At 36.7% G+C, this 25,598-nt stretch overlaps 1 protein-coding gene across 1 annotated transcript in view; it reads right to left on the bottom strand.

Moving 5' to 3' along the window:
- The window catches only part of CENPE (centromere protein E), a 64,759-nt gene extending 40,211 nt beyond the window's left edge, over positions 1–24,548 (bottom strand). Inside the window, exons 1-18 of the mRNA XM_019625872.1 lie at positions 24,453–24,548; positions 22,861–22,952; positions 20,499–20,588; positions 20,262–20,380; positions 18,954–19,073; positions 18,448–18,529; positions 18,221–18,288; positions 18,077–18,142; positions 15,066–15,117; positions 13,512–13,599; positions 13,037–13,166; positions 11,796–11,915; positions 10,773–10,931; positions 6,990–7,137; positions 6,252–6,340; positions 4,761–4,928; positions 986–1,060; positions 482–601 (exon numbers count right to left, since the gene is read on the bottom strand). Of these exons, the coding sequence (XP_019481417.1) occupies positions 482–601; positions 986–1,060; positions 4,761–4,928; positions 6,252–6,340; positions 6,990–7,137; positions 10,773–10,931; positions 11,796–11,915; positions 13,037–13,166; positions 13,512–13,599; positions 15,066–15,117; positions 18,077–18,142; positions 18,221–18,288; positions 18,448–18,529; positions 18,954–19,073; positions 20,262–20,380; positions 20,499–20,588; positions 22,861–22,952; positions 24,453–24,508 (1,842 nt within the window). The 5' untranslated portion in view covers positions 24,509–24,548. The remainder of the gene's footprint in view (positions 1–481; positions 602–985; positions 1,061–4,760; positions 4,929–6,251; positions 6,341–6,989; positions 7,138–10,772; positions 10,932–11,795; positions 11,916–13,036; positions 13,167–13,511; positions 13,600–15,065; positions 15,118–18,076; positions 18,143–18,220; positions 18,289–18,447; positions 18,530–18,953; positions 19,074–20,261; positions 20,381–20,498; positions 20,589–22,860; positions 22,953–24,452) is intronic.
- Positions 24,549–25,598: the final 1,050 nt, after the last annotated feature.

Here is a 25,598-nt window from a genome sequence, read left to right as displayed (position 1 = left end):
GTAATAGATAAGTATGATATCGGGGATGGGAGGGCAGTAGATGGGGGAGGGGGGTTGTTTCTGTGTGAAGGGTGAAAAGGATAACTATTGCATTGCCTGTACACCTGAAAATAACAATAATAAAAAAGAATAACAACATAAGTGCTCACCTGATATTGACTACCCACTTGTGTCTGCATTTGTAAAAAACAATTGAAAAAAATTAAAAATTTTCTGAATTACTAATTTTTAATGGAAACTCATCCCTAACTTATTTATATTCACTCAAAAGGTGATATCCTCAACTCTCTATGAATGATTCTTTATTGGTAAAATGGCAATATTCCTAATATAGTCCCTCTCTCATAAGAGTTATTGATAAGATAAAATAAAACACTATATGTAAAAAAATTAGGACAATATATATACTGCATTTGCTATGATGATGATGGTTTACTATAAATAACAATTTGATTCATAAGAAAATAAACCTGATTTTTACCAATGAGTATGACAAGTCCATTTTCATACTTTCTGACTTCTGAGAGTCTATATATTTCTGTAGCTCCTTAATCTGTTCTTCTTTTTCTCTAAGCAGGTCTACTTTTGAACTTAGTTCATTCTAAGGAATCAAAGGAGAGTAAAACATAATTTACTTGGATTTCAATTCTAAGGGAGTAAAGAGAACTTATATTTAACAGTTTAAATTGGTAGAAAGTAAAATTCAAAAAGTTGACATTTATAAAAATCAAATTCCTTTTATTTTCTGCAATCATGCTCAATTACATATGATTTATATTTTATTTTTTTAGCTGAGCCATCCTGCCACCTGTTGGCAGCTCAGCGGCAGCTCAGCTCGGGCCAGGAGTCGAACCGGTGACCCTGTTGCTCAGAGCTCGCACTCTTGAGTGAGAGCTCTTAACCAACTGAGCCACTTGGCCGGCCCTTCATTTATATTTTACAGTTCTAGTTCCTTATCAGTAGAAATACTAACATGAATGCTCACCTCAAGATCTTGATTATACACTTCTGCATGCTTAACTAAATTCTTTAAGTTCGAAATTTCATGAATTAGTTGCATCTGTAAGAGCATGTGAACAGGCAACAGAGCAAACCAATAGTTAATAAAGCAAAAAAAAAAAAAAAATGATTGAATCACCCAACACAGTAAAAAGGGACTGAGAGATCAATTATTCAAGCTAATGTAACAGAGCACCTCATTATTTAAAAGTATAAGAAAACCCCAAAACCAAACCTAATCAACCAAACAAAAAAAACCCCAATCCCCCAAAACATGCAAATAAGAAAAAAACCTCAGCATGACCCAGAAAACAGTTATCTGTTATCTGTTAATAAAGCTACAATAACATAAAAAGCAAATTAGCATGCACCACTTGGAAGAGATAAAGTAGTAATCAAACTTAAAAAAACCATACTTTTAATAGATTTTTCTTTTGGATAAGTGCAGATGTGTATTGATCCTATAAACTTTTCTTCCCATAAATTATCCATGTGGCTTTATAGTGGCATACTTTTTAATGAGTTGTGATTTGCAGTTTAGGTTTGGATTAGGGTAGTTTCATTGTGTCTTTACAATATTGCTCACCAAAGCTACAGAGATATGTATGGGATTATCAATCATTACCTTGTTGGTTTATTTTATAGGAAATATTGGAAAGATGATGCTACTGTTTCATATTGTTAAACTGTCTAAAAGTATAAGGAATACTTAAAGACACAAGTATTTCTAATAAAGTTTTCTTTCTATCAAAATATCTGTTGCATTAAGCATTTGAGTACCAGCAAGTTTTGTGGTCAAAACAAGTAAACTACAATCTAGCAAAGATAAATATATTTTTCCTTAGAATTAATCTTCATAATCAGATGAGCCCTAAAAGAGTAAAAGCAAATTCCAGTAGAATGTAAGGGACTTACAAAAATAGCATCTTATTTAAATAATATTTTCTGGATGTTTAATTCAGTCCTAACTAGTTTTTGATTTCAGACTAGTGCTTATTTTAGGTCAGTGTCATTCAACAGAAATAGAATGTGAGCAAAATCTGTATTCAAAATTTTCTAGTAGCCACATTAAAAAAAGTAATGACAAAGGTAGAATTTTAAGAGTTTATCTAACTTATCTAAAATATTATTTCTTCACCTAATCAATATTAAAAATCAGTAAAATATTTGATTTTTTTCTTCATACTTGAGTCAATTCAGACCATCTCCATATCAAGTGCTCAGTTGCCACATGTGATTAGTGGCTACCCAATTGTTTAGCAAAGTTTTAGACATGTTCATTGGTTATCATTTAAATTGGTTATAATTTAAATTAGCTCTATCTTTTACTTTTTCTTTATAAATTAAATTGGTTATGATTTAAATTAGCTCTTTTACCTTTTCTTCCCTATTTCTAACTTTTGTGGAAGAAAACTAATTGCCTGTTTCTAACTTCTGTGCAAGAAAATCACATTTACCAATAAGGAAGAAACAAATAATCTTAATTTTTGAAAATGTTTAGAAAGAAAAATTCTCCAATTTAGAAAGAAAAATATTCCATTTGAAATAGCACTTCGCTTTACGTATTGGAAACAGAAAAAGATTAAGTAACTTTTGTAAAAATCTGAGTAGTGTAACCTTCCAATGATGTATTGTTTAAGATGCTGAGCACAAACAGAAAGTATACAATATAATCAAAAGTTAATCCATAACTACGTAAGAAAATATTGCAGGTTTCAACTATAATTTGAAGCAGGTGAAATATTTACAACAAAATTCTGCAAGTTGTGAAATTATAAAATTAAATACATCAAGTTAAAGTAGGTAGAAGGTTGAAATTTCTCTCGTTCTCTGAGCATGATACTCAACCTGTTTATTCTTCCCTCCAAAATTACTGTTTAAAGATCCTATATTACTATGTTCCCACTTGAAAATTATCTACAACTGTGGTGATTTTTGATGAAATCCTTAGGCAAACTAGGGCACATGTCCTGAGGCCATAATTTGACTTTCATTCCTTTTTGGTTCAACTTTTCCCCAAAGTGCATGTTTTGGAACGTATTTTACTGTATGCACATAGACTTATGCTTTTAGTTTAACATTGAATGGATATTGTAAAACTGTCTTTGATTAGAGTAAGTTATTACTTAATCTTTTAGGTTACCTTACAGAACCGAGAATTTCAATTTTTGTCAAAGTAAAACTGAAGAGAATAGTATTATTTCCCCCTTGACTGTGGTTAAAAAATGAAAAAAAAAATCGGGATGTGATATTCAAGTCATATACTCTGTTATTTTGTAATCTTTTTTGTGTGTGACTAAAGTCAGTGAGCTTCAGTTTTTATTATTACTTAAACGCATAAATGATGTAAGAAAAAATTAGAGAAATTACTGTCACACATATGCCCACAGTTAATTTTATGTCGTATTACTTATAACAAGAAATATACAAAAAATTAGATGAAATTTTGGAGTTAGAGAGGACCTTGGCAAGCACCTGATCTAACCTCAGGAGTAGAGATATAAAGGAAGTAAGCCTTGAGAGACTCAATGATTTGTTCAAGACCTTGCCGATAATACATACCAGGCTCGAAGCTGTGATGAGCCAGCCAGCAGCAAAACTGGGGATTAAATCCAGGTAGTTCGGCTCCAGAGACCATGCTATTAACCATGACACTATGCTACCCCTCTCAATTAAACCCAGTTTTATTGACTGAGGTCCAATATTCTTTTCATGATACTTTGCATTTTGTTAATATGCAAATTTTAGGCCAAGTTAAATGAAACTCTGGAAAACTTACAGACTTTTGCTTCTCAGGATATAATACCTGTGAAATGTAGGAGTAACTTTAATCTGTAGGTAGAACAGAATTAATAGTCTTGGTACAGAATTCTTTTTTCCTTTTAAAAAGGAAAAGAGGGTGAGAAACTAAACAATCATTCTGAGGAAAAAGGACTGTATCCCTTTGAGCTATCCATATACAATAGAAATCTGAGAAGTATCTGCAAATGAACTCATACTTCACACCAAAACACTGGTTCTTATTTTTGGGGAGAATTCATGGATCATTTCATAAGTCTGATACCAGCTATAGATTCTTGTTCCATAAAAATAAATACACATTCAAAAATTTGGCAAAAAAATTCATAGAGTCTATGAACTCTAGGTTATGGACTCTTTGCACTAAGAAATTTCTTGAATCTTTTCGACAATTTCTGAGTCCCCAGAGTCTAATGGTCTCTGGATTAGGTTTTCTTAACGTGTAGCCTAATATTATATACTTGAAAAAATTTAAGTGATCGGTTTCATTTCTAAAAATTTCATTAAAATTATTTAGTATTAGTTATACTAATTTTCACACTAATTCCCTTATATGGAAAAAGGTGCAAAATTAGTTTCCTCAGCTATTCTAATAATGTTCTATTAGGGGTATACCTTCTAAAGAAAACAAAATCTATTAATATGCAGTATCCATACATAAAACATTCAGCTAATGTTAAAATTTCTTCAATACAAATCCATCAATAGGCAGATTCACTAAACCTGCCCAAAGATGTTTTTAATTCTTCTTCTTGTGCATAAGCACAAGTGAAACAAATATGATTTAACTATTTTAAAGATAATATAAATATAAATAAATTATTTCTTAAATTCTCTAAACTGTATATGCATATGGAAAATGGTTGGATCCTCAATTTCAACCTTACGAATAAATACCTGTAGGAGAATGGAACTTCTTACAAAAGGGTTGTTCTAGTTTAGTTTCACATTTCCATCTTTACCTCTTGATCTTTTTCTGCTTTTCTTTCTAGCGCCTCAAATTCATCCAAATCATTCTTTTCTTTTAATTTCAATTCCATTTCTTCATTTTCTCTTCTTAGTTTTTCATAGTCTAATACCAGATTATCATAGTTAGCACGAAGTGAATTCAACTCACTTTCTAAGTATTCCTATTATAAACAAAACCAGATTTTTCAAGTTAGAATTCAAATTATAGACTCTTTTTTTCCTTAACCAAAATTCGGATTAGTCAAATGATTAATTTAACCTTGAATCATTTGGTAGTTTAGACCACTCTGTTTTTCAACATCATCCTAACAGTCTAGTTTGATCCTGAGTAAAATAAATTGTTTGCATTTTGGTAAACTAACTAACTTAGAATACAAGTAGACTGTTGTGAAAGGGGTAGAATTAAAAAAAATCATATAAACAAATGATCCGCCTGTGCCTGACTAGAAAAGCTCAGTCAGGAACAGGAGGTAGGGTACACAATGGGAAGTCCATTTTACCACAGGTCCTTAAGCTCCCTAATGAAGATAATCATTTACTTCACTTGCCTGACTCCTGTTTTATTTCTCAGATGGCTCTGAATTTAGGAAGTAAAACAGAGGTATTATTTATTGATCTCTAAAACTCTAATGGCTGCTAGATTTTATCATACCTTATAGAAACCTGTTTGTTTTCTACACTGTTATGAGAAAGAGATAAACTAAGCTAACAAAAACAAACAAAACAAAACCAAAAAACCCCACCAAAACCGCAAACAAAAAGTGGGGATTTTCCAAAAAACAACAAACTTCTAGAGCAGCGGTTCTCAACCTTTCACAGGGGTCGCCTAAGACCATCAGAAAACACATATTTTCGATGGTCTTAGGAACCGAGACACCGCTCCTCTATCCGTCTCCAGGCCCACATGCAGATACGCCCACATAGGAGTACCCGGCGACCCCTATGAAAGGGTCGTTCGACCCCCAAAGGGGTTGCGACCCACGGGTTGAGAACTGCTATTCTAGAGTATTATTTTAGGGACACAAAAGCACTTCACCTATAACACTTAACTAATTATAACTAATTATAGTAGTTAATAATAATTCCCCCAAATCGTTGCAAATTTTATTCCAAAATTAAAATAAATCTTTCTTTAACAATTACATATATAAAACTATACATATTACTTTGAACATTAGCAGCCTAGAAAGTAAACATGGAATCTAAATTTACTAAGGTGTTCACTACAGAATCCCTTATTTCTAAAGTTGTGTTTTTATTTATAGTTCTCTGATGATTAGTGATATTGAGCATCTTTTCACGTGTCTATTGGCCATCTGTGTGGCACAGTTCTCAACCGGGAGTGTAACAAGTGGTGGAAGCCTTAGTTAGAACCAAAACTGTTACTGAAATTAAGTAAGGGCTAGTAATGTGCTACAACAACAGTAAACACCAAAAACAAATACATTTTTAAAAGAGTAAAAGGATAATGTTTTGCAAGTTACCTGACTTAGTAGCTTTGTTGCTGGATTCCACTCTATCTCAGTTACTGTATCAAGAGTATTACTGAAAACATCAGCCTCTGAACAGACAGCTATAATTAGGAAGGAAAGAAATTTATTCATAAACATATTATTAAGTTCCCATAACTCTGGTAATAATCTCAAATTAGCTAATATGTGCTCACAACACAACTGCCAAGAGTACATTAACAACAGATGTGATCATTTATATTACTGTGTAAATTAAGATCAGTGGCTAGAATTAGTGATAAAATATAGGATCCTTAATACAATATAGGTAAAAAGGACAAATTCTGAATTTGAGATTTGCTCAATGTAAATAAGTTTTAAAATGCCCCTAAAAAATCCTTAAAATGTTATTAGAGACATAATTTTGAAATAGTTTCCTATAAATGCTACCCATTCAAGATTAGCAAAGTTTAAAGCAGAAGTTATATGGATACTGTAATAATTTAACTGGATAATGATTAGAACAAAAATAAACAATAAAATTATGTCTTATGTGTTTTAATGACAATGCATTATTCTTAAAAGATCTGCAAATAGAGAACTTCATGAATGTTCATTTTCTTAAATTTTTTTTTTATCATTACCTCCATTGTAATCCCATCTAAAATATATATGTTTTATTTAAATGTGTTTATCACATTAACGGAGTTATAAGTAGTCTCCTTTTGTAGAGATGTTTTGATCATTAACAGGAGTTGAAAAAGCACTCACATTCATCAATTTCTCCTACTGGAGTTAGAGCAGACTTATGTTTTTTTATTGTTATATTCGCTGGCATATTAAATTCATTTACATAGCTTGACTCCTTCATTTTGTTAATTTTGCCAGGGCACCAAGTCACTCTTCGTTTTATTTTAGTCTAAAGAGGAAAAAAATCAAAATTACCTCACCCAGATCTGGGCTCAAACATAATAAAAACAAGGGCACTAGTTTTCTTTTTCAAAAATGATTGGCTTGGTAGAATTCTTATTAAGCCTAGTTTACTATCTTATCAGTGTAAGGACATACTGAGATTAAAAAAAAATGTAATTGAACTTTTTAAATCAGTGTTTAACCCCATAATAAATCTGATGAAACGATCTAAATTTCATTTTTTATTAGAATCTTTACTTACAAGCTTTTCTAGGCCTTAAATGAAAGAAATCGGTTAACTCACAATCCTTAAAGTATTCTGGTGTTAAAAAGGAGGCCCAGCTGCTGTCGCCACCACCACAGCGACCAAAAGCACTTTCGGGTGCTCAGCTGTAACGGGAAGGAAGGACAGGGAGCTCTCGTGGTTTTCCTTCAGCAGGTACATCGTTCACAGGGCCCTGCACAATGCCAACCGTCTTCCAATTTGGTGACGCTCACGCCTCCACCAGTGCTCCTAATCTCATGCGTTCCTTTTTCCCTTGGGATCTTGCTCCCTCAGGTCTCTGTTCACCTGTCGTTTTCACTAGGCTCCGTCCTCTCAGCTTTACAAATGCTCAAGCCTTTATCCTTTTGATTTTTTTAAAGAATAAACTCTTGACTCCTTACTTCTAATGACCACTTTCTTTTGGTTTCTACATTGTCTTCTTCCTCATCGTCTATTCACTTCTTCTTCATCCCTTCAGGGACTCCCCTGTGTCCTGGTTCTTATCCCACTCAGCTAGCTGTCCTCCCCACTTACTCGGCTTTGCTGGTTTCTCTTCCTCTGCCCATTTCCTGTTCGTGTTTTTCCATATTTCATAGCTACCATTTTTCCCTTGTCCCTCTACTAGTACAAGTATTATCTTATTAGATCCTCTTAACCATCCTCTATTACCACATCCATTTTATAGAAAAACTGGGGGTCCAGAAAGTTTGGAGGTATGCAATTATACTCCCTAACCGTGGCTGAGCCCATGCCTGTAACTTCAGAGCTTATCTACTAGCCATTCCACTGCATCCCGCTCAAGATTATCTAGATAATGCGGATATGTATTTGTATAACTGCTTTCATGCCTCTAACATATAATACCTTTTGCTTGAAATGACCAGCCCTTTCCACAGCCTGCTTGCTCTGCAAAAGCCTAGTCATGTAAATCCTTGAATCCAGTGGCCTTCAGCTCAACTCCATTTGTTCCCAAACCCACTCCTAGACCTTGTCATTAATCTGAAACTTATAAACCTAAACCTCCTGCTCTAACCAGAGCTGGTATCCTTCCACCTCATTGATTCAGTTGATCCCATTTTAGTTATTTGGCTTACTAGGGACCTCTATCCCCTTGATCCACTACTTTCTTCTTGCCAGCTCCCTCTTGGTTCTCATCCCACTCATCCCATCATCTTAGATTCTATAGATGATCATTTCAATCAAGTTTTTGGGTCAACAGCCTCAAATCATTTGACCCATTCTCTGTTCCCCACACCTATTCCAATGCAGTGTACACTCGGCTGAATTTCACCACCTCCTGAGCCTTTATTAGCCTCCTGTGTGCTGTCAGAGCCACACAGCCCAAGGACTGGCTGCCTACACCACTTGGGTCCTTAATGCTGCCTGGCCAGACTCCTCTCCCCAAAACAGGCTTTCTCTTCCATTCTTTACAAAGGCTGAACTATTCCAAACTCTTGCATATCTATGAACTTGTCTACCATCTCCCATCATCGCAGCAGAAAAATGAAACCTATTTCACAAAGAAAATATAAGCTAATCTTATGAAAGCATTACTACTTACACTGATGCCTATCCTTTCCTCTGTCCTTGTTAAAATGAAGAGGTGTTTCTCCCTCAAGGCCAGACCCTTCTGATGTACTTAAAATCCCATCCCTTTGGGCCATTTCAACCCAGTGCAAGGCGGCTTTCACTCCCAACACATAACTCAAATTGATTTTGCAAATGAACTTCTTGTTTCTAAATCCCCCCCAAAAATTGTCTATATATCTTATGTAACTTCTCAGCGCAATGTGACACCACTATCTCTCTGAAAGTCTCTTCCGCTTGTTACCACACTCACCTGGTTTCCTTAATTCTAGAGCCAACCATGGGCTCCTTCAGGGACTCTTCTTTTCTGCCTTTACCTACAACGTTGCTGTTTCTTGGGGTTTTGTCTTTGGCCCTCTGTTCATTTCACTCTCAACATGCTCCCAAAGCAAGCTCATCCATTCCCAAGACTTATTTGGATCTGCAGTAGTTAATGCCCAAATGGATATCTCTATCTCATATCTTTCACCTGATTTTCACACATTTACATTTTCAACTGTCTGACGCCTTCAACTGGAGATGTCCCAAATCAACACTGAGCAGTTCCACTGCTCTTAATTCAGTATCCTTAACTCAACAAATATTGCTACCAGCTTTCCAGTAAGCCCAGCAATGCTTGCAAGTCATTCTGGAAACCTCCTTCTCTCTTTCCCTGTCCCCCACATCTAAACAATCACAAAGCCCTGTTGAGTCCACCTCCCAAATATTTCTTAAATTTACCCAATTTTTTCCATTTCCAGAGCCACAGTCCTGGTAGAGGCCCAATCAATCTGATGTGCACAGCAGCTACACCCTTCTAAAAGACAGTTCTGATCATGTTAACTACAGGGCTTTTCCCTGTCCTTAGCGTAATATAATGTTCAAATCCTTCAATGTGGTTTACAGTGCCCCCTGTCACCAGAACATTTTAATTAAGTCCAAGAAATATGTTTTTTTCCACAACTTCTGTCCATGTAGATGTCTTCCTGAACCACTCTTCCTTATACCTTCCATTGGGCTATTTCCTACTCATCACTCAGTCAACAAGTAGTTCTAGAGTGTTTTTATATACCTGGTATGGCGATTTTAACGTAATGTCTATTAATAACCTTAACAGCATATATTTATTGAGGATTTGCTATGTGGAATATTAAGCACATTCTATTATTACTTAATTCTCACATCAATCCTATGAGGTGGGGATCATGCTATATCACAGATTAGGAAACTGCAGCTAAGTGTATATTTAGGAAATTTCCCAAGGTCAAGAGTGAGGAACTGACAGAACTGGGGTTCATATCCAGGCAGTCCAGCTCCAGAGGCCATTCTCTTAACTATGATGACATCATACCCCCAAAATATCTGCTGGATAAATCCTACTCTAGTAAAAATGCACACAAGCTGGAAGACAGAATTTTGATCATTATGTTGATTTATATTCTAGACCAATTTTCCTTAGAGTAATATTTGTTTCTTTAAATAGAAAATACTTCCACATATTCTAGACACCTGTGGTTCCCAATCATCTAATTAATTTCATCAGAATTTCTTAAGAAGCACATTTCAAGTCAATTCCTTGACTACATTCTAGACTTCTTGAATTCAGATCTTTACATGTTGGAATCATGGATGTGTATTTTCAATGAACCTCTTAGGGGATGTTGATGTTTATGTAAATATACAAAAAGTTCTGGGTTTCTTGAATATACTATATCAAAAGATAAGAAATGCATATCTATATAATAAACATATAAGAACACCAATTCTATTCTCTATATACCAAGCTGACGCTGTCAACTTTTAAATTGTACCTTTAATTCCTGTTGTGATGTGAGGGAAGAAGAGGTCACCAGCATCCGAGTTAAGTTTTGAATTTTCTCAATCTGCACTTTTTGAAGCAAATCTTTTTCTTCCAAAAGTTGAGCCAGTTGGTCTTTTTCCATGGCCTGGGCCCGAGTCTCTAAAGAAACCTATAGAATATAATATTAGGTTATATTAACAATAAATATAGCTAGGTTTTAAATCCCTGAAAATAGCTTAAAAGAATAGAATATAAATTTTTGTGAACCATAAAATTTTAATGTTATTGAAATAAAATACCCTACCTGCAGAACACTAACATATAGTTACCATAATAATTTCTCAAGTCATAATAAAGTAAAATATATATTTCTTTCCATGTCCATGTTCTGCATGCCATGTATAAGATTATAATAATGCTGTTAAAGCAATTCTATTGTCTAAAAATATATAACAGGCAGAGAGGTCAGAAAAGCAGAGAGCTGAATACCTACAGCGAAGGATGAGATGTTCTTACAAGATTATCATATATTTCAGCTCATTTTTAAAAAGATCATTAAAATATAAGGTTTTTACAAAATAGGGGATCCTGATGGTTAAAACAAATAAAGTACAATGACAAGTGATTATGCTATTTTATTAGATGGCCATTGTAGGTATAGAAAAGGAATTCAAGATAACATGAACTATAAAAAGTATTAAGTAACCATACATGGTCTCTTTTTAACCTCATCCCCTAAGTATTTGTGACACGTCAAAAAAGGTATTTTTACTTGGCCCACTTGAAAATCTCAAATTTTGCCCTTTAGAAATGAAAACCAAAATCTAAAATAATTTCAAGAAACGAAATCTTTCAGTTTATAGTAAATTAAACTAAAACTTTTATGAGTTGATTTCTTCTTAGCTGAAAACCGTTTTAAAATTAGGATGCAGAATTTAGGTAATGATGACTTAAGAGTCTCTGAGCATTTAGGCAGATTTCAGTTCTATATCTGTCCCTATCCTGTACTGAAAAACACATGGCTCATCCATACCTCCTCTAATTGTTTCTTAAGATCTATTATTTCTTTTCTGTATCGTTTCAGGAGAGCTTCATCACTCGATACCTCATTGACATAAGGAGTATTCTTCATATATTTCGCAGTGCTGGCAAACTGTAAAAAATATACAAATGTTAAATGCTTAACATTGAAACAATTATTTTTGTCAATAATATATGTTTCTTGTAATTAAGTTTTGTAAATAAAAACCAATGCTCTTCCCTGGCGGCTTAATACGTTTGAACGCAAAGAGCATTCTATGTTCCTGTAACAATATTGGTAACTTACCCTGCCTGTTAGTCTTCAGGACACTCACAGAAATATCCTGAAGACAGATGCCAACACAGAACCTGTAAACATTGGCTTACAGAAATCCCATCTACCTCTCGAAGTCCAGTGCAAATGCTTCCTCTACCTGAAGCTTTGCTTCCAGTCAAAAGCATCTCTCCTTTGAACTCTATCCTACGTATTAGCCACTTAACTATTAATCTAAGGCAATCATGTTGGAAGACAGGTTTTATCTTCCCTATCAGACTACAAATTCTGTGCAGCCAGAGGCTCTATTTTCTATCTTTGTTTCTCTGACAGTACCTTGATCCAGTGCTCAATAGCTATTTAAAGCAATGTTTCCTAAGAGTATGAGTATCAGAACTAACTTTAAGTGGGTACATGAAGGTGACCATTAAATAACACAGAATCCTTCATTGATAAAACTATTCTACTGACATTTAGTTTTCCTTTTTTTTTTTAAAAAAAGAAAAAACCAAAAAATGCAGGCCTTAGGCTCAGAGTAAAGGCAGGCAACAATTAACTAGCAGGAATTTAAGAATTATTTTGTTACACACACACATACACACACACACACACACACACACACACACATAAATAATTTCTTGGGTCACACCTACTTGTAAGTGATACTAGTTTTTCATTTATGGGGCTGATATAAAGTTTTCTTTTATAATAAGTAAAAAAGAGTGAGTTATTTAAAGAAAAATATCAAGTCAATTTCGGTAAAAGGGTTGGATGTAGCAAAAATTGTGGAGGTGGGATATGAATGATTAAAGTTTGGGACAATTAAAAAGTGCTATTTAGTAGACAACACATTAATTTTATTTTAACAGGTATGTTATGTCAACTGAAAAGAAACACCTACAGCTTATGTTAGCAGGTACGTTTTTCTTCTTCTAGATGATTTCCCCCCATAATCAGTTGAGAAAAAAAATCAAACTCACCTGGAGAGTACTAAGGGTTTCATCAAAAGATACTGGAGTAATTGTGCAGATAATACGCGTTTTGGCATTTCCTCCCAAGGAATTCTGGAGAATTCGTGTTAATTTGCTATCTCGGTAATTTATGAAACCTCTTAATGACAAATGAGTTTGGGAAGAAAAAGAGTAAGAATTTTTATATAACAAAAATGGTTAATTTTTAATGCAGAATCTTACATTAGCTACAGTTTTAAAAATGAATTCCTTACAGGTTACAGGAGGCAGATTAAAACTACTAACTAAAAAATACTTAAAATAAGGAAGTAAATTTAGTTGGTCCTAGTCATATGTGTAAGAAGCCATGCATGCTCAAAGAATCACAAAAGCTTTATATATATGGAAGAAATCAGTACATTTATTTGTCATTGAACTATTACAATTTTCAACCTAATGAAAAACGTAAGCATTAATAGGTAAACATACAATAGGATAAACTCACCCAACTTGTCCATCACTAAGTCTCTTGATCACTTGTCCCAAAATAAACAAGCTTCGGTTTATATTACAGCCTTCCTTGAGTCGCACACCTGCATTTATTAAACAAATATGAAAACTAAAATTGATCTCTGTACTAGATTATGAACTTGTTTACCAGTAAATTAGAAGACAGATTAGAGATTAAAGGGTCAGATGCTAATGTCTATGCTTTGGATTAGATCTGATCCCAACTTTAAGATCCACCTATTAAATGAATCAGAAAAGTTATTACCTGAGTGAAACAGCAAAAGGAAAAAGATGACTAAGAAAAGAATCAGAGGGAGTAAAAGCCCATTTCCTAAGTCTCTCTAACTCCTCAGTTCAAATCTATTTTTTCCAAATCTCCAAATATAAGCAACTATAGACTTGCAACCAAATTAGTTCCTATAGATTTACAATAAAAAAGTTCTAACTTTTAAATTGTTAATATGCTCACATGGCTCAAATATCAAAGAAAAAAAAATACACTGAAAAAGTTCTCTCCCACTTTTAAGCTTTATTCAACTAATTCCTGACCCTGTGCCAGAAAAACACTTTTATTAGTTTATTCTTCTAGCGATTTTTAGAAATGCAAGTCCATATATATATTCATTTCTCCCCCTTCTTTTTTACACAAATGGTAGCAAATTAAAAACACTACTATGCACTGCTTTTTTTCACTTGGCAATATATCAGTAAACACTGATCTTTTTCATTCTTTTTTATAGCATAGAATTCTGTTGTATGAATTCATCAGAATTTATTTACTTAGCACCCGGTTGAGGGGCATGTAGGTTTTCTCCCGCGTGATAAAAAAATACCACAACAGATAATTTTGAACAGCTGTTATTTCACAGGTGCATTATTCAACTATTGCTGTAAGAGTGCTTAACAAGCCAGCCTAAAACAACAAGCATTTACTTCTTGTTCACAAGTGTGAGGAGCCACAGGTTTGGTGGATACAGACCACATTCACCAGAGTGTCTATGTCACTGCAGGAAATTAACACAGAGAGGCGTGACATCTTTATGAATTTGAACCTGTCCATCTAAGTATGCTTTTCCATTTGTTTCAGTATTTGGTTGTCCTTCAGGTCTGTTTTAAAGCTTTCTTTATTTTAGTCTTGTGAAATTTTTATTGAGTTTCTTCCTAGGTATTAAATGGAGTCTTTTTATAGACTACATATTCTAACTGGTTGTTTGTATTATGAGTTATTAATGTCTATATATTAATTTTGTACCCTGTTACCTTTCTGAATTTCCTAATTATGAAAATTTAGATGATTTTCATGGAACTTTCATAAGCTTTCCAGCTATACGATCCTATCAACTGCATAGTTTTAGATTTTTCATTGATATTTTAGTAGCTGCAGTAGATAATTAGCTAGATACATGAAGTGGCTTTTTACATTAATGTCTTCTATCATAAATTATTACTGCCATTACTTTAGTAGTTTCTAAAATGCAGGGCAACACTTTTTATTCTGTAAAAGATCAGAAAAACATTCAGACCAACATAATGCATGAGTTTTCATTACCTTCAGCGCCTGTTTGAGCAGCTCTTTCACTGCCTGCAAGATCAACCAAATTCTGTAAGACAGGTGAAAATAAACCTTTAGGAAGTGTAACTTGAAATAATAAAATCCAAACAACCGAAAGAACATTTTTAAATGCATGGTTTATCTGAATACCACATCTGCACCCCGTCTCTCACCCCACCATTTAGGCCTTCCCTTTTCTGAGTCAAACTGATCTCCATACCTTGTTCCTTCTTTATAATGTATCCTCCATAATGCTGCCAGAATCGGTTCTCTATTTCCTACACAAAGCTCAAAACCTTACGGTGGTGAATATGATTCTTTACAATCTGGCACTTGGGTTGCTCCAGCCTTATACCTATCCATTACTTACCCTTACCTCTAGCTGAACTACTCCGTACGCCCTAAACACCTCACGTGCTTCTACATTTCCAAGCGCTATCAATTACCACTCCCTTTCAGCTAGGTCAAATGTTCATACTATGCTCCTGCTCTTTATTCAGGACCAAAGGCAAATGTTACATCATCAGTGTAGCTTTACCAACTTTATCCTTCGTCCCCCACATCATGAATGAATTGCTCTTTCAAATGTGTTTAAAGATATAACTGATTCTTAGAATGCTGAGCTAGTTTGTCTCTGAATACACTGTAGATTCTTTAAAAGCCTGGACCTCGCTTTCATTTCACAAATGCTGAAAAAAAGCGACCACCTGTCATGCTGCAGTCTGTATGTTAGGTGCTAGGGATACAGCAGGGAATTGGACAATACAAGCTGCTCGCATATAATTTATATTCTACGTGGGGTAAGATGAGGAGAGGAGGAAGCTGGTGAGAACAGAGAAAAAGACAAACAGATAAGAAACATATCATGGTAAATGTAATACACATATTTAAAGAGTGCTGGAAGTGGGAAGAGAAGGTTCTTTGGATTGGGTGGCCGGGAAAGACCTCCCATTAAGCTAAGATCTGAAATGACAGAGAAGAGAGCCAGCCATGTAAAGACAAGGAAATCATACTCCAGAAAAGAACAGCCAGTACACATAGTCACAAAGCAGTAAGGAGCTTGGTTGTTCAAAAAATAGAATGGGCAGCGTGGCAGAGTTGGTGAAGTAGAGCTAAGCTAAGACAGGGTAAGCTGGGGTAAGAAGTCTGAATTTTCTAGCTGTAATGGGAAGCCATGAGCGGGCTTTAGGCAAGAGTGACATGTCTTGATTTAACTTTCTGAAGGATCCACTGTGGCCCCTAAGTGGAGAACGGATTGGTGGGGCAAAAGTGGCAGCAGGGAGCCCAATTAGGAGGCTGGTGCAGGAATCTGGGTGTGAGAGGATGGTGGCTTGGGCTAGGGAGGTAGCAGTGGAGAGAGTAATAGTGGAGGAATGTCTTCTTTATTCTTTAAATCTCAGAGCCTAGTACTGTGCTCACCACATGGTAAAAGCTCACTAAATATTCTTAATGCATTAAAAGAAAGTCAGATTTATACTCAAAGCAGTCTAATCTTTCTTGTAGAGTATCTACTACAGATGACCTAGATACACAATGACAGGGCTAAGTGGTGATGAAGGCAGCATAAATTACGGTATAAAGATGGGAATAAGCATTAGTGTTCAGACACTAAGAGGCCCAAGCAATCTGTAAGAGAGGAGGAGCTCATGTGGAGTAGGAGGTAAAGTTAGACTGGTCAACAGTGACTGAATCTTGTCTAAGGAAGTGATACAACAAAAGAAGTGCTTAATAACATTGGAAATCTGCATAACAGATAGAAGAAAGGAAGTCCAGAGTCATGGGGGCCAGGTCTGGGAGAATGATAATAGTAATTCAAGAGATGAGAACCTAAATGAATACGACATCCACGAGAATGCTGAAAGATGGAATCAGTAAGAAACAGTGATAACTGGACAAAAGGGAAGGCAGAGAAAGTCAAAATGACTTGGGTTTCCAGCCTAAGTGACCAGGACGATGCTGGTACTACTGGAAAAAAGGAATATTCACAATGACAGGAAGAAATTAATTTGGTTTTAGACACATTGAAGTTTGAGATAACAGTGGGACATACAATTATAATAATCTTTGGGAGGACATGGATTAGAACTGAGACTCTAGATAAAATAAATATTTGGCCATCATTAACAGAAATAATAACAGAATGTCTGAGGGCAAGCACAGGATTTAAGAAAGGTCACAGAACATCTTGTGTTTTTATTAGGAGGGTAGGAGACAAGAAGCCACGAAGGGGAACAGAGAAGACGCCCAGCTAAGAGAACCTGGTTATTATCATCACAGAAAGGTCAAAAGATACTCAAAGGCCACCTCCAAAGAGCCAGCAAATGACTCTTTGGGAAAGACTTCTTCCCAAGAAGATACTAAGAGTAAATAGGAAGGCTGGATGGTTGGACCAGATAGTATCTATGATCCTTAGATGATAAAAGATCAAATTATACAAAAAAAGTCACCAAATGGATCACTGAATATGTTGAGTATTAGAGCTAAATTATTAAGAGAAAAGTTGAAATTGTAGTGAAATATCACAGGCAAGGTTTGGAAATCAAAACAGAAGTTAGGTTTTGTGGGGTTTTTGTTGTTGTTAAATCAAGGCAAGACTAGTCTACTAAAACAAATTTCATTACTTGTACATTAAAATAACTGAGGTGAACTAGAATGAGGTATTTAATTACGATTCTGATTTTTCAAAAACTGAAAGTGAACAAACATATTATAGATTTTATATTTTCCCCTGAAGTTTTCATATCAAATACAGTAATCTTAAATCATATCCCACATCAAGCTAAAGAATTTAGGTCCTGAAGACAGAGAATAAAGCAATAATGGTAAGGAACAGGAAAGAGGCATGAAGGCATTTTAGCTAGTAATTTCATGCTACAGATGACACTAGTTACACTACCAATTTAACTATTTAGTTCAGTTAACAGTTCTTATGAAACCAAACACCCAGCAGCTGAATTAAATTTTGCTTTGGCCCGTGTGGTCCATCATCACGGTGCATCAACACTCACCAAATGGGACACCTTGACAGATCCTTCACAATTCGGAGGTTCACCTTTCTCTCTACTTTCCAAAATCTAGATGGAAAAGGCAACTTGTAGAAAAATTAATGCATTCTTAATTGGAAAGACCAAATATAGAGAGAAATTACCTACCATCCTAAAAATGGTATGAGAACGACTGCTTCTTTGATTCATTTTTGTAATTCCATAATGTCTATTTTCTGTAAAAAAAATGAGTCACATTTCAGCTGTGTAAGTAAAAATTAAAAACCATTAACCTTTATTTTAGCTTAAAAGTGAAAAAAGTGTGATTTGAAGCCTAACTACATTCAATTGAAGTTTTTACAAGTGTTTTGAAGGAATACAGAATAAAGTCTTACTTTCTCCCTTTGTGATCCACTTCAAAGCCATTTCTGGTGTATAAACAACTTCTTCTGTGAGATCAGACACATACACATTCCTCTGAAACAAGTTTTAATTATGGGAAGAGTAGAGAAATAGAAGTCACTTAAAAGTCTACTCAAAAAGCAGCTGACAACTATCACAGAATTCAATTATAGAAGTTACAAGTGCAAAACAGGAGCTACAGTATGAAAATAACAAGCAAACCTACAATTTATTTCCTATATCAAAGCACACCAAATTCTAACCTGGAAACTTCCATCTTGCTATTTTTAGGCACTTACACCAAAATATTACAGTTGTCAATATTTAAAAACGATACATGTTGCTTAAAAGATAACCTCTACAAATGCTTAAGAAAGAAAACAAAACAAAAACCAAACCATGGTTACAGGAAACACTTTAAATAATACAGAAATGAAAGGTAAATGTTCAAGAACAATAACCCAATCGGCAAGTCTTCTTTGTTAACTCTGCTACTCACATTGAAGTCTTCCCGAATTATTAAAGGCTTCATTTTCTGAGTGTTACAGAGTAAGTCTGTGATGGTTTCGTTGTATATCTCCATGTAAGACACACGTAAGAGAAATTCCCTGTCAGGAAACTAGAAGAAAAAAAAAAATGTAAACACATCAGCGATCATCCAGTTATGAAAAACTACTGAATGCTTACGTGCTCATATTAAATATTAACAAATTGTTTGAGAAATTATATTTGTAAAACAAACAACAAAAAAATCCCCCTATCATTCTGGACTGACAATAATAAACGCAAAAATATAAAAGCAAAAGCATTGGTTCAGAAATAATGAAAGTACCTTATGACAGAATTAGAAGAGAGTGCCCAGTCCAACTCTATAAGCTCAAAAAAGACCCTACCAACAGATCTTCAAAGAATATTAAAAATCCTTACAATAATACTGAAAAACACTAATTTAAATACCAACTCACAGGTAATGAGGCTACCTTATCAAGCCTCCCGCTTCCATCTATTTTTCGTTGCTCCGTGGTAATCACTGGTGTTTCAACCAAGGTATCGAGGAGCTAACCATTCTGATAACACTTTCCTGTTCCTTAATGCCCACTTTGTGGTGGGAGTATTACCGCTTCAGGATTCAAGGGAAAGGATGAAAAGAACTGTAAGCTCTATGAAGTAAGCTTGGGGAAAAAAAGTGAGTCTATGCCATGGCTGTCTTCTTTCCCCACTGATAATCAAGAGAGAACTAGAGGGCCGACCGAGAGGCGCTATGGTTAAGAACTGGCTTGGGATGCCAGAGGGCCCCGGTTCGGATCCCACATATGAGGGTCAGTGACACTGCCCTCCACAGCTAAGATGCTGAACAACAGCTCAACCTAGAGCTGGGCTGCCGTGAGTCGCCAGCGATGGTGTAGGCTGCAGCCCCTGCTGCAGTGGGCTGCCATGGGCTACCGTGTGTAGCCAGCAGCCAGCGTGAGCGGCCAGCAGCTGCAGTGAGTGGCCGTCCAGAAGCCGGCGACTGATCTGCCTCACCCGGGAAGAGCGCAATGATGGTGCCAACTTGGGCCAGTGAAGCAACATCCTCCACAACTAGACTGAAGAACAAAAGGACAGCAACTTCTGTTCCCCTCCCCCCAATTCCCCAGCACTGTTCCCATTCCCCCAATTCTCCAATTAAAAAAAAATAAAAAAATATTAAAAAAAAGAGAGAACTGGAAATCTACTTCCATTCATCATTACAAGAGAACACTGAGGTTGCTATCCTCTTATTACCACTTTTACCTGTATGGGCTAGAAATGTAGTTAAGTTGTTTACCTTCTTAATTTTTTGGAAAATGTCATGAATTGCTCTCGGTATTACTCCCAAATAATCTTCTGAACCCATCATAGTATAAGTTTTTCCTGAAGCAGTCTGCCCATAGGCAAATATAGTACCTGCAAAAACAAAACACACACACATGCAAATATTAAAAATGAATCTACAGTGTGTAAAACTATCAATACGTGCTGAACAGACAGCCAAGATTAAAATGTTTCTGCAGTGAATACGAACCATTGTAGCCTTGTATGGCAGAATCTATGATTGGTACTGCTATTTCTTCATAAACATTTTTAGTAGTTTCATTACTATTAAAGACACGATCTAAAACAAAACAAACAAACAAAAAAACGAGAAGTTAAACCAAATAAATAAACGGCATCTGCATTCTGAATTAGTAGTTGCTCAAAGAATAAAATTGCCAGTATGTGACATGATAAAATGTTTAAGACACAATATTTTCCTCAACTTCTTGGTCCTCTGAAAATATACGTCTCTATAAGGTATATATTCGGTCCTCACACAGAAAAAATACAAGTCAACTATACTCCGTGCTTTCAAGAGGCAGTAGGGCATGGAGGCTCACTGAATATGGAGGGCTGGAATCAGACTGTCTGCAAATCCTGGTTCTGTCACTTTTAACCCTCCGTCGGGCGCAACTAATCTCACAGATTCATTGCACACAAAGATGCTGCTATGGAATACGTCTTCACTGTACTAAGTCACAAACACGACTGGTGATAGGTTACAGTAGAAGAGGAAGATACGGAAGCGATGAGTCATGATACCTAAGTTAAATGTTAGATATTTGAAATTTTGTGTGCAGTGAATCTGTGAGACCAGTAGCACCCGATGGAGGGTTAAGCTGTGTGACTTTGGGCAAGGTGGTTGGTGTCTCTGTGCCTCAGTTTCCTAATTTGTAAAACAGACATATTATCCTCCTCATAGGATTATTGGGAACATATGGTTATTACTTAGGAAATGAGAACTGTTTATAACCTATCTAGCAAGAAGGCCTAGCTCAAACTAAATCAAGAAATGCAGACATTTGGAAGAAAAGTGCTGAGAAAAGCTGAATTTACAGGGAATAACCAGTTGGCTGGTTGCTAAAGGCTGGGTTTAGGGTAGCATTTGCACCGACGAGTTCACTAGTCTAGGATGCGGTTCTCTGCTTTTGTTAGCATATTATAAATGGACTCTTCTTTCAGTGGTAGCCTCACACTAAAAAGCTCACAATAGATGGATTTGTAAATCAGAAGGGAAATGTGTCGACCCGTGATAAAAAGTTCAGTGATCACACTGCTTGTACCATGACCACACATCTGCCCTGTCAGCTGAACTATACGGAAGACCAAAGTGCCATCTGAAGGCTGCTTAGGCGTCGTGACTTCTGAGCAAGGAGAGGTGGCAGGATGATCCCAATCTCAATGCCATCTGCTTCAGATAGGCGGATGAAAGAAAATCCTCTCTGGGCATATATGGCTACTGAGAACCTGTGGTACTCAAGTCTGAAAGCTTGTGCATCCCTTAGTCTTGGTTTTATAATCTCTGCCACATATTGTTTTACCTGTTAAAAAATTATGTTAATACCCTCAAACAGGTGGGTATTATAGTTTCTCTACTATACATCTTTGCTCCAGAACCCTGTATGTTGGTTTTCTAGCTTAATACTAATGTGACAACCTAATCACTCGTACTCCTAAGGTTTCTGAGAGGACCTTCCTGTTTTTTTTTGTGGTGCCCTAAATGGCAGCATCTAGTGTGGCTGGAACACAGATCTGGAGCTTAACTCTTGCACTTGCTGGCTGTGACTCGAGGCCTCTGTTCCAGCTCCGCTTTAAAAAGGGAAGGTATGTATCACATAGTATCTACTGCACAGGCTTTTAAAGAATTAAATGAGTTCATGAAGTGCTTTTGAACAGTGTCTGGCACATTGGCAGCGCTATATACATGTTAAATCAATACATCTATCAGCCTCGTCAACCTTTAGGGCCTCCAAATCTCTTCATCCTAGCTAGCTGTCACTCAGGCAGGTCCTAATTTAAGGGTGCCATTTCAGACACCTAGACGACTTAGGTCCCCTGTTATAAACTCCCACAAAGCTTATGTCATCATAAGTATAATTACTTGTGGATAGCCTTTCTATCTAGTACATAAAAAGCTCCAACAAAGGCAGGGGTGGGTCCTTGCTGTATTCTAGCAGACAAAGAAGGAATAGCTTCATTATTTATGCTTTCAAGAGATTTGTAGAAAATAATTGTGGAAAGAATATACTAAACTGAAAGACCTTAAAGATGACTCGACAGTATGTAACATATTTTAGACTTACGGAGTTTTAGGCCACTAATACATTAATGAATAAGAGGAAAAATGATAGTTTAGTCATAAGACACTTTTACTATAACTGTATTTTAAGCAATTTATTATCTTACTTATCATACATGATGGATGAACAATTTTTTCAAGTTTCCACTGAAGCAGTTTACAGAAGGGTTAAGCTCATCTTTAATGGCAAGTTCAGTATTACTGATAAGCCTTTTGTACTCTTAATAGAAAAAGAATAACAGGTTAACTTTTGATGCTATTAGAAGCTTACCAAAACTGAAGGATTTACTCCCATCCACCTGATAAATAGCATTATTGCCAGTTTTCCAACAAATTTGGGTATCTTCTCCAAGAGCTTCTTCTCTAAAGGAATAAAACACTGCATTTTAGTATAACTAAAGAAGCCATGTTAGATGAGAGATAATTTAAAATATTTCATCTTCTGAAGGATATTTTAAAAGATGGTAATGAATTATATCAATATATAAGAGAAACATGAAAAATCCATCTGTGAGAGGTCAACACTTTTAAATGGGGTTTCAGGAACTTTCTGCCCTCTCGTGAGAATTTCCTTGTGAAGCTCTCGACTCCCTCTCCTACCCAGGACTGGCAGCTGAAAGGGTACATTCACAATGCAACTCTGATTAAGTCCCTCTCACTTAAGGTCATCTGACATCCTTACTATGGCCCATGAGACCTGGATCATGTTTATTTCTCTCTTCAACCTTATCTTCCTCTAAATCCTTATATACACCCTAACTCCACACAAATCAACCACCTGAAGATTCCCACAAGATAACAGATCCAACCTCTCCGTGCTTGGAATACCCTGACTAACCTTTCCATTAAGTAACTTAACTAGTTTTTCATTCATTCAAAGTGTCAGGAGTTTTTTACCACCAGCCCTGCCTCTCCTCCAACCTGTCATCTCACTGAAGGGCTATGATTCCTCTAGAAAACACTCTCCACCTGCCTATTATAGCACTTGTTAAGATGTATTGTAATGGTTTCTTTATGTAGCTGTCTTCTATTGCATTAGGTAATGTGCTTGTTACAAATAGGAAATTACCCATCTCGATATTCTCACTTATTAATCACCCAGTAAAATTTAACAGGTATTTCTCAAACACAAAACATGTTAGTGTTCTGGGGCCAAGGCCAGGGGCTAGAGAAGCAAACAGATTGCTTCCTCCCCTCTGTGCCTTTTTTCTATAGCATTTATTACTCCCGTATCAACGTTTAACATTCTGTATTTTTCATTTTATTTTCTGTCCCCTCATCCCCCGCCCACAGGGCAACGATGGCAATGTCTGCTGAGTACAGTACACTGTACTAAAAAAATCCACATTGATAAATATCAGTCATTCAACCTTCTGAATGTTGAATTCAGTCATCGTCTGAAAAAGTCTCGAGTGCCTACTGAATACAATGCAAAAAGACGGGCCAGTCCTTGCTCTCCAGAAGCACACAACAAACAGGGAGAGGCAGTTAAGTGTAAAATGACTGACTTAACCGCTGAGGGCCGGTAAGGATCTTCCCGAGGCGACTTCCCTAGGGGGTGGGTGGGGGGACGGGCGCAGACCGGGTAAAAGCAGCGCAGCTCAAGGTTAAGGTCGTGAACGTCAGCGAGGCTGTTATGTTTGATTTAAAAGAATCCCGTAGCTGGAACGTATCTTCTAGATCTCCGATCCTTCCTCATCACTTTGTAGAGAAGGAAACCCAGGTACTAAGCAGGTAAGCGGCCGAGTTACTAAGCAGCGGTGACCGGAAGGCGCAGCTCCGGGAAACGCCGGGGACTCGCCGTCCGGCTCGGGCCGGGCCGGGGCCCGCAGCGGGGCGCTGCTCTCGGTCTGGCACACCTACCTGCTGTTGAGGGGCCGAACCCGCACGCAGACGGCGACCGCACCTTCCTCCGCCATCCTGTCAGGCTAGATCCCAGACCACTGGCCAAGACCCCGCGACCGGCTCTTCAGAGCCCACGGGCCACCCCGCCTTTAAGTTTAAATTTTCCCAAACGCCGCTTCTGATTGGGCCGCAGTCTCATGACGTCATGGGCCGTTCCACCAGCGGCGCTGCGTGGGGGGGGGGGTGTGGGGCTGGCAGCGCGTCCTGCGCTATGGGGTGGAGGGGTGTGTAAAGGGTCTGGAGGAGAATGGGGCGGGGAGCGGGGGGGGGCGTCGCAGCAAGGGATCCGGAGAGCGCGGGGGGAACGGCTAACCTGGTAGTAGCAAAAATAGCTATTATCTGCTAAAAGCCACTGAAGTGCAGGCAGCCATTTGCAAACACCATTCTCCACCCCATCCTAAAAGAGTTTGCAATCTGTATAAAAAACAAGGCAGATAAGTTTTTTTCACTAACAGAAGAGAATCACGACCTTTAAACAATCATACTGTTTAAAAACAAAACAAAACAAAACAAAAACACTCTCACAGTCACTGCCCAGCCCCGAAACATGAGTCTTGTGCTCCTTAGAAACTCTGAGGTTTAGGTTTTTCTTGTTTTCTCTTTAAGCTCCTGTTTCCGTTGGCTGTGAATTCCTAAGAGGTGATTTAGGGAAAGAATTATTGAAAACTGGAAAAACTCATTTAGTAATGAGGCGAAACTTTTATTAGCAGAATTCGGAAAGTGATTCTAAATAATTAATTTCCCAGAAATAGGTGTTAAAAAATTTAACTTGTATGGCTGAAAGTCTTTTTAAAAGAAAAGGGTTTTGCTAGCCATTGCTAGTCAAAACAAAACAAAACAATACAAAACAAAACAAACGAAAAAACCCTTAACCGGTCTTGGGGCATGAAATCCAAACTACCAGCAGCATGGCTAGATGGAAAAGATGTACATGTCCATCATCTGGGAGTGTGCAAATGCTTTTAAACAAGGTAGGGGGAAGAAAGATGTAAGCCGTCTGAAAATATTTGCCTTAGCTATAGGCAAAGGGGTAGGAGAAAGTGAAGCGGGGGCAGCCTAGGGGTAAACTCTGGGATAGGGGCAGTGTCCACATAGAAAAATATC

This window comes from Hipposideros armiger, unplaced genomic scaffold (genome assembly GCF_001890085.2).
Source record: "Hipposideros armiger isolate ML-2016 unplaced genomic scaffold, ASM189008v1 scaffold_641, whole genome shotgun sequence".
NCBI classification, from domain to species: domain Eukaryota; kingdom Metazoa; phylum Chordata; class Mammalia; order Chiroptera; family Hipposideridae; genus Hipposideros; species Hipposideros armiger.
Note: the sequence above shows the minus strand (reverse complement) of the source record. Positions and strands in the feature narration are given on the sequence as shown.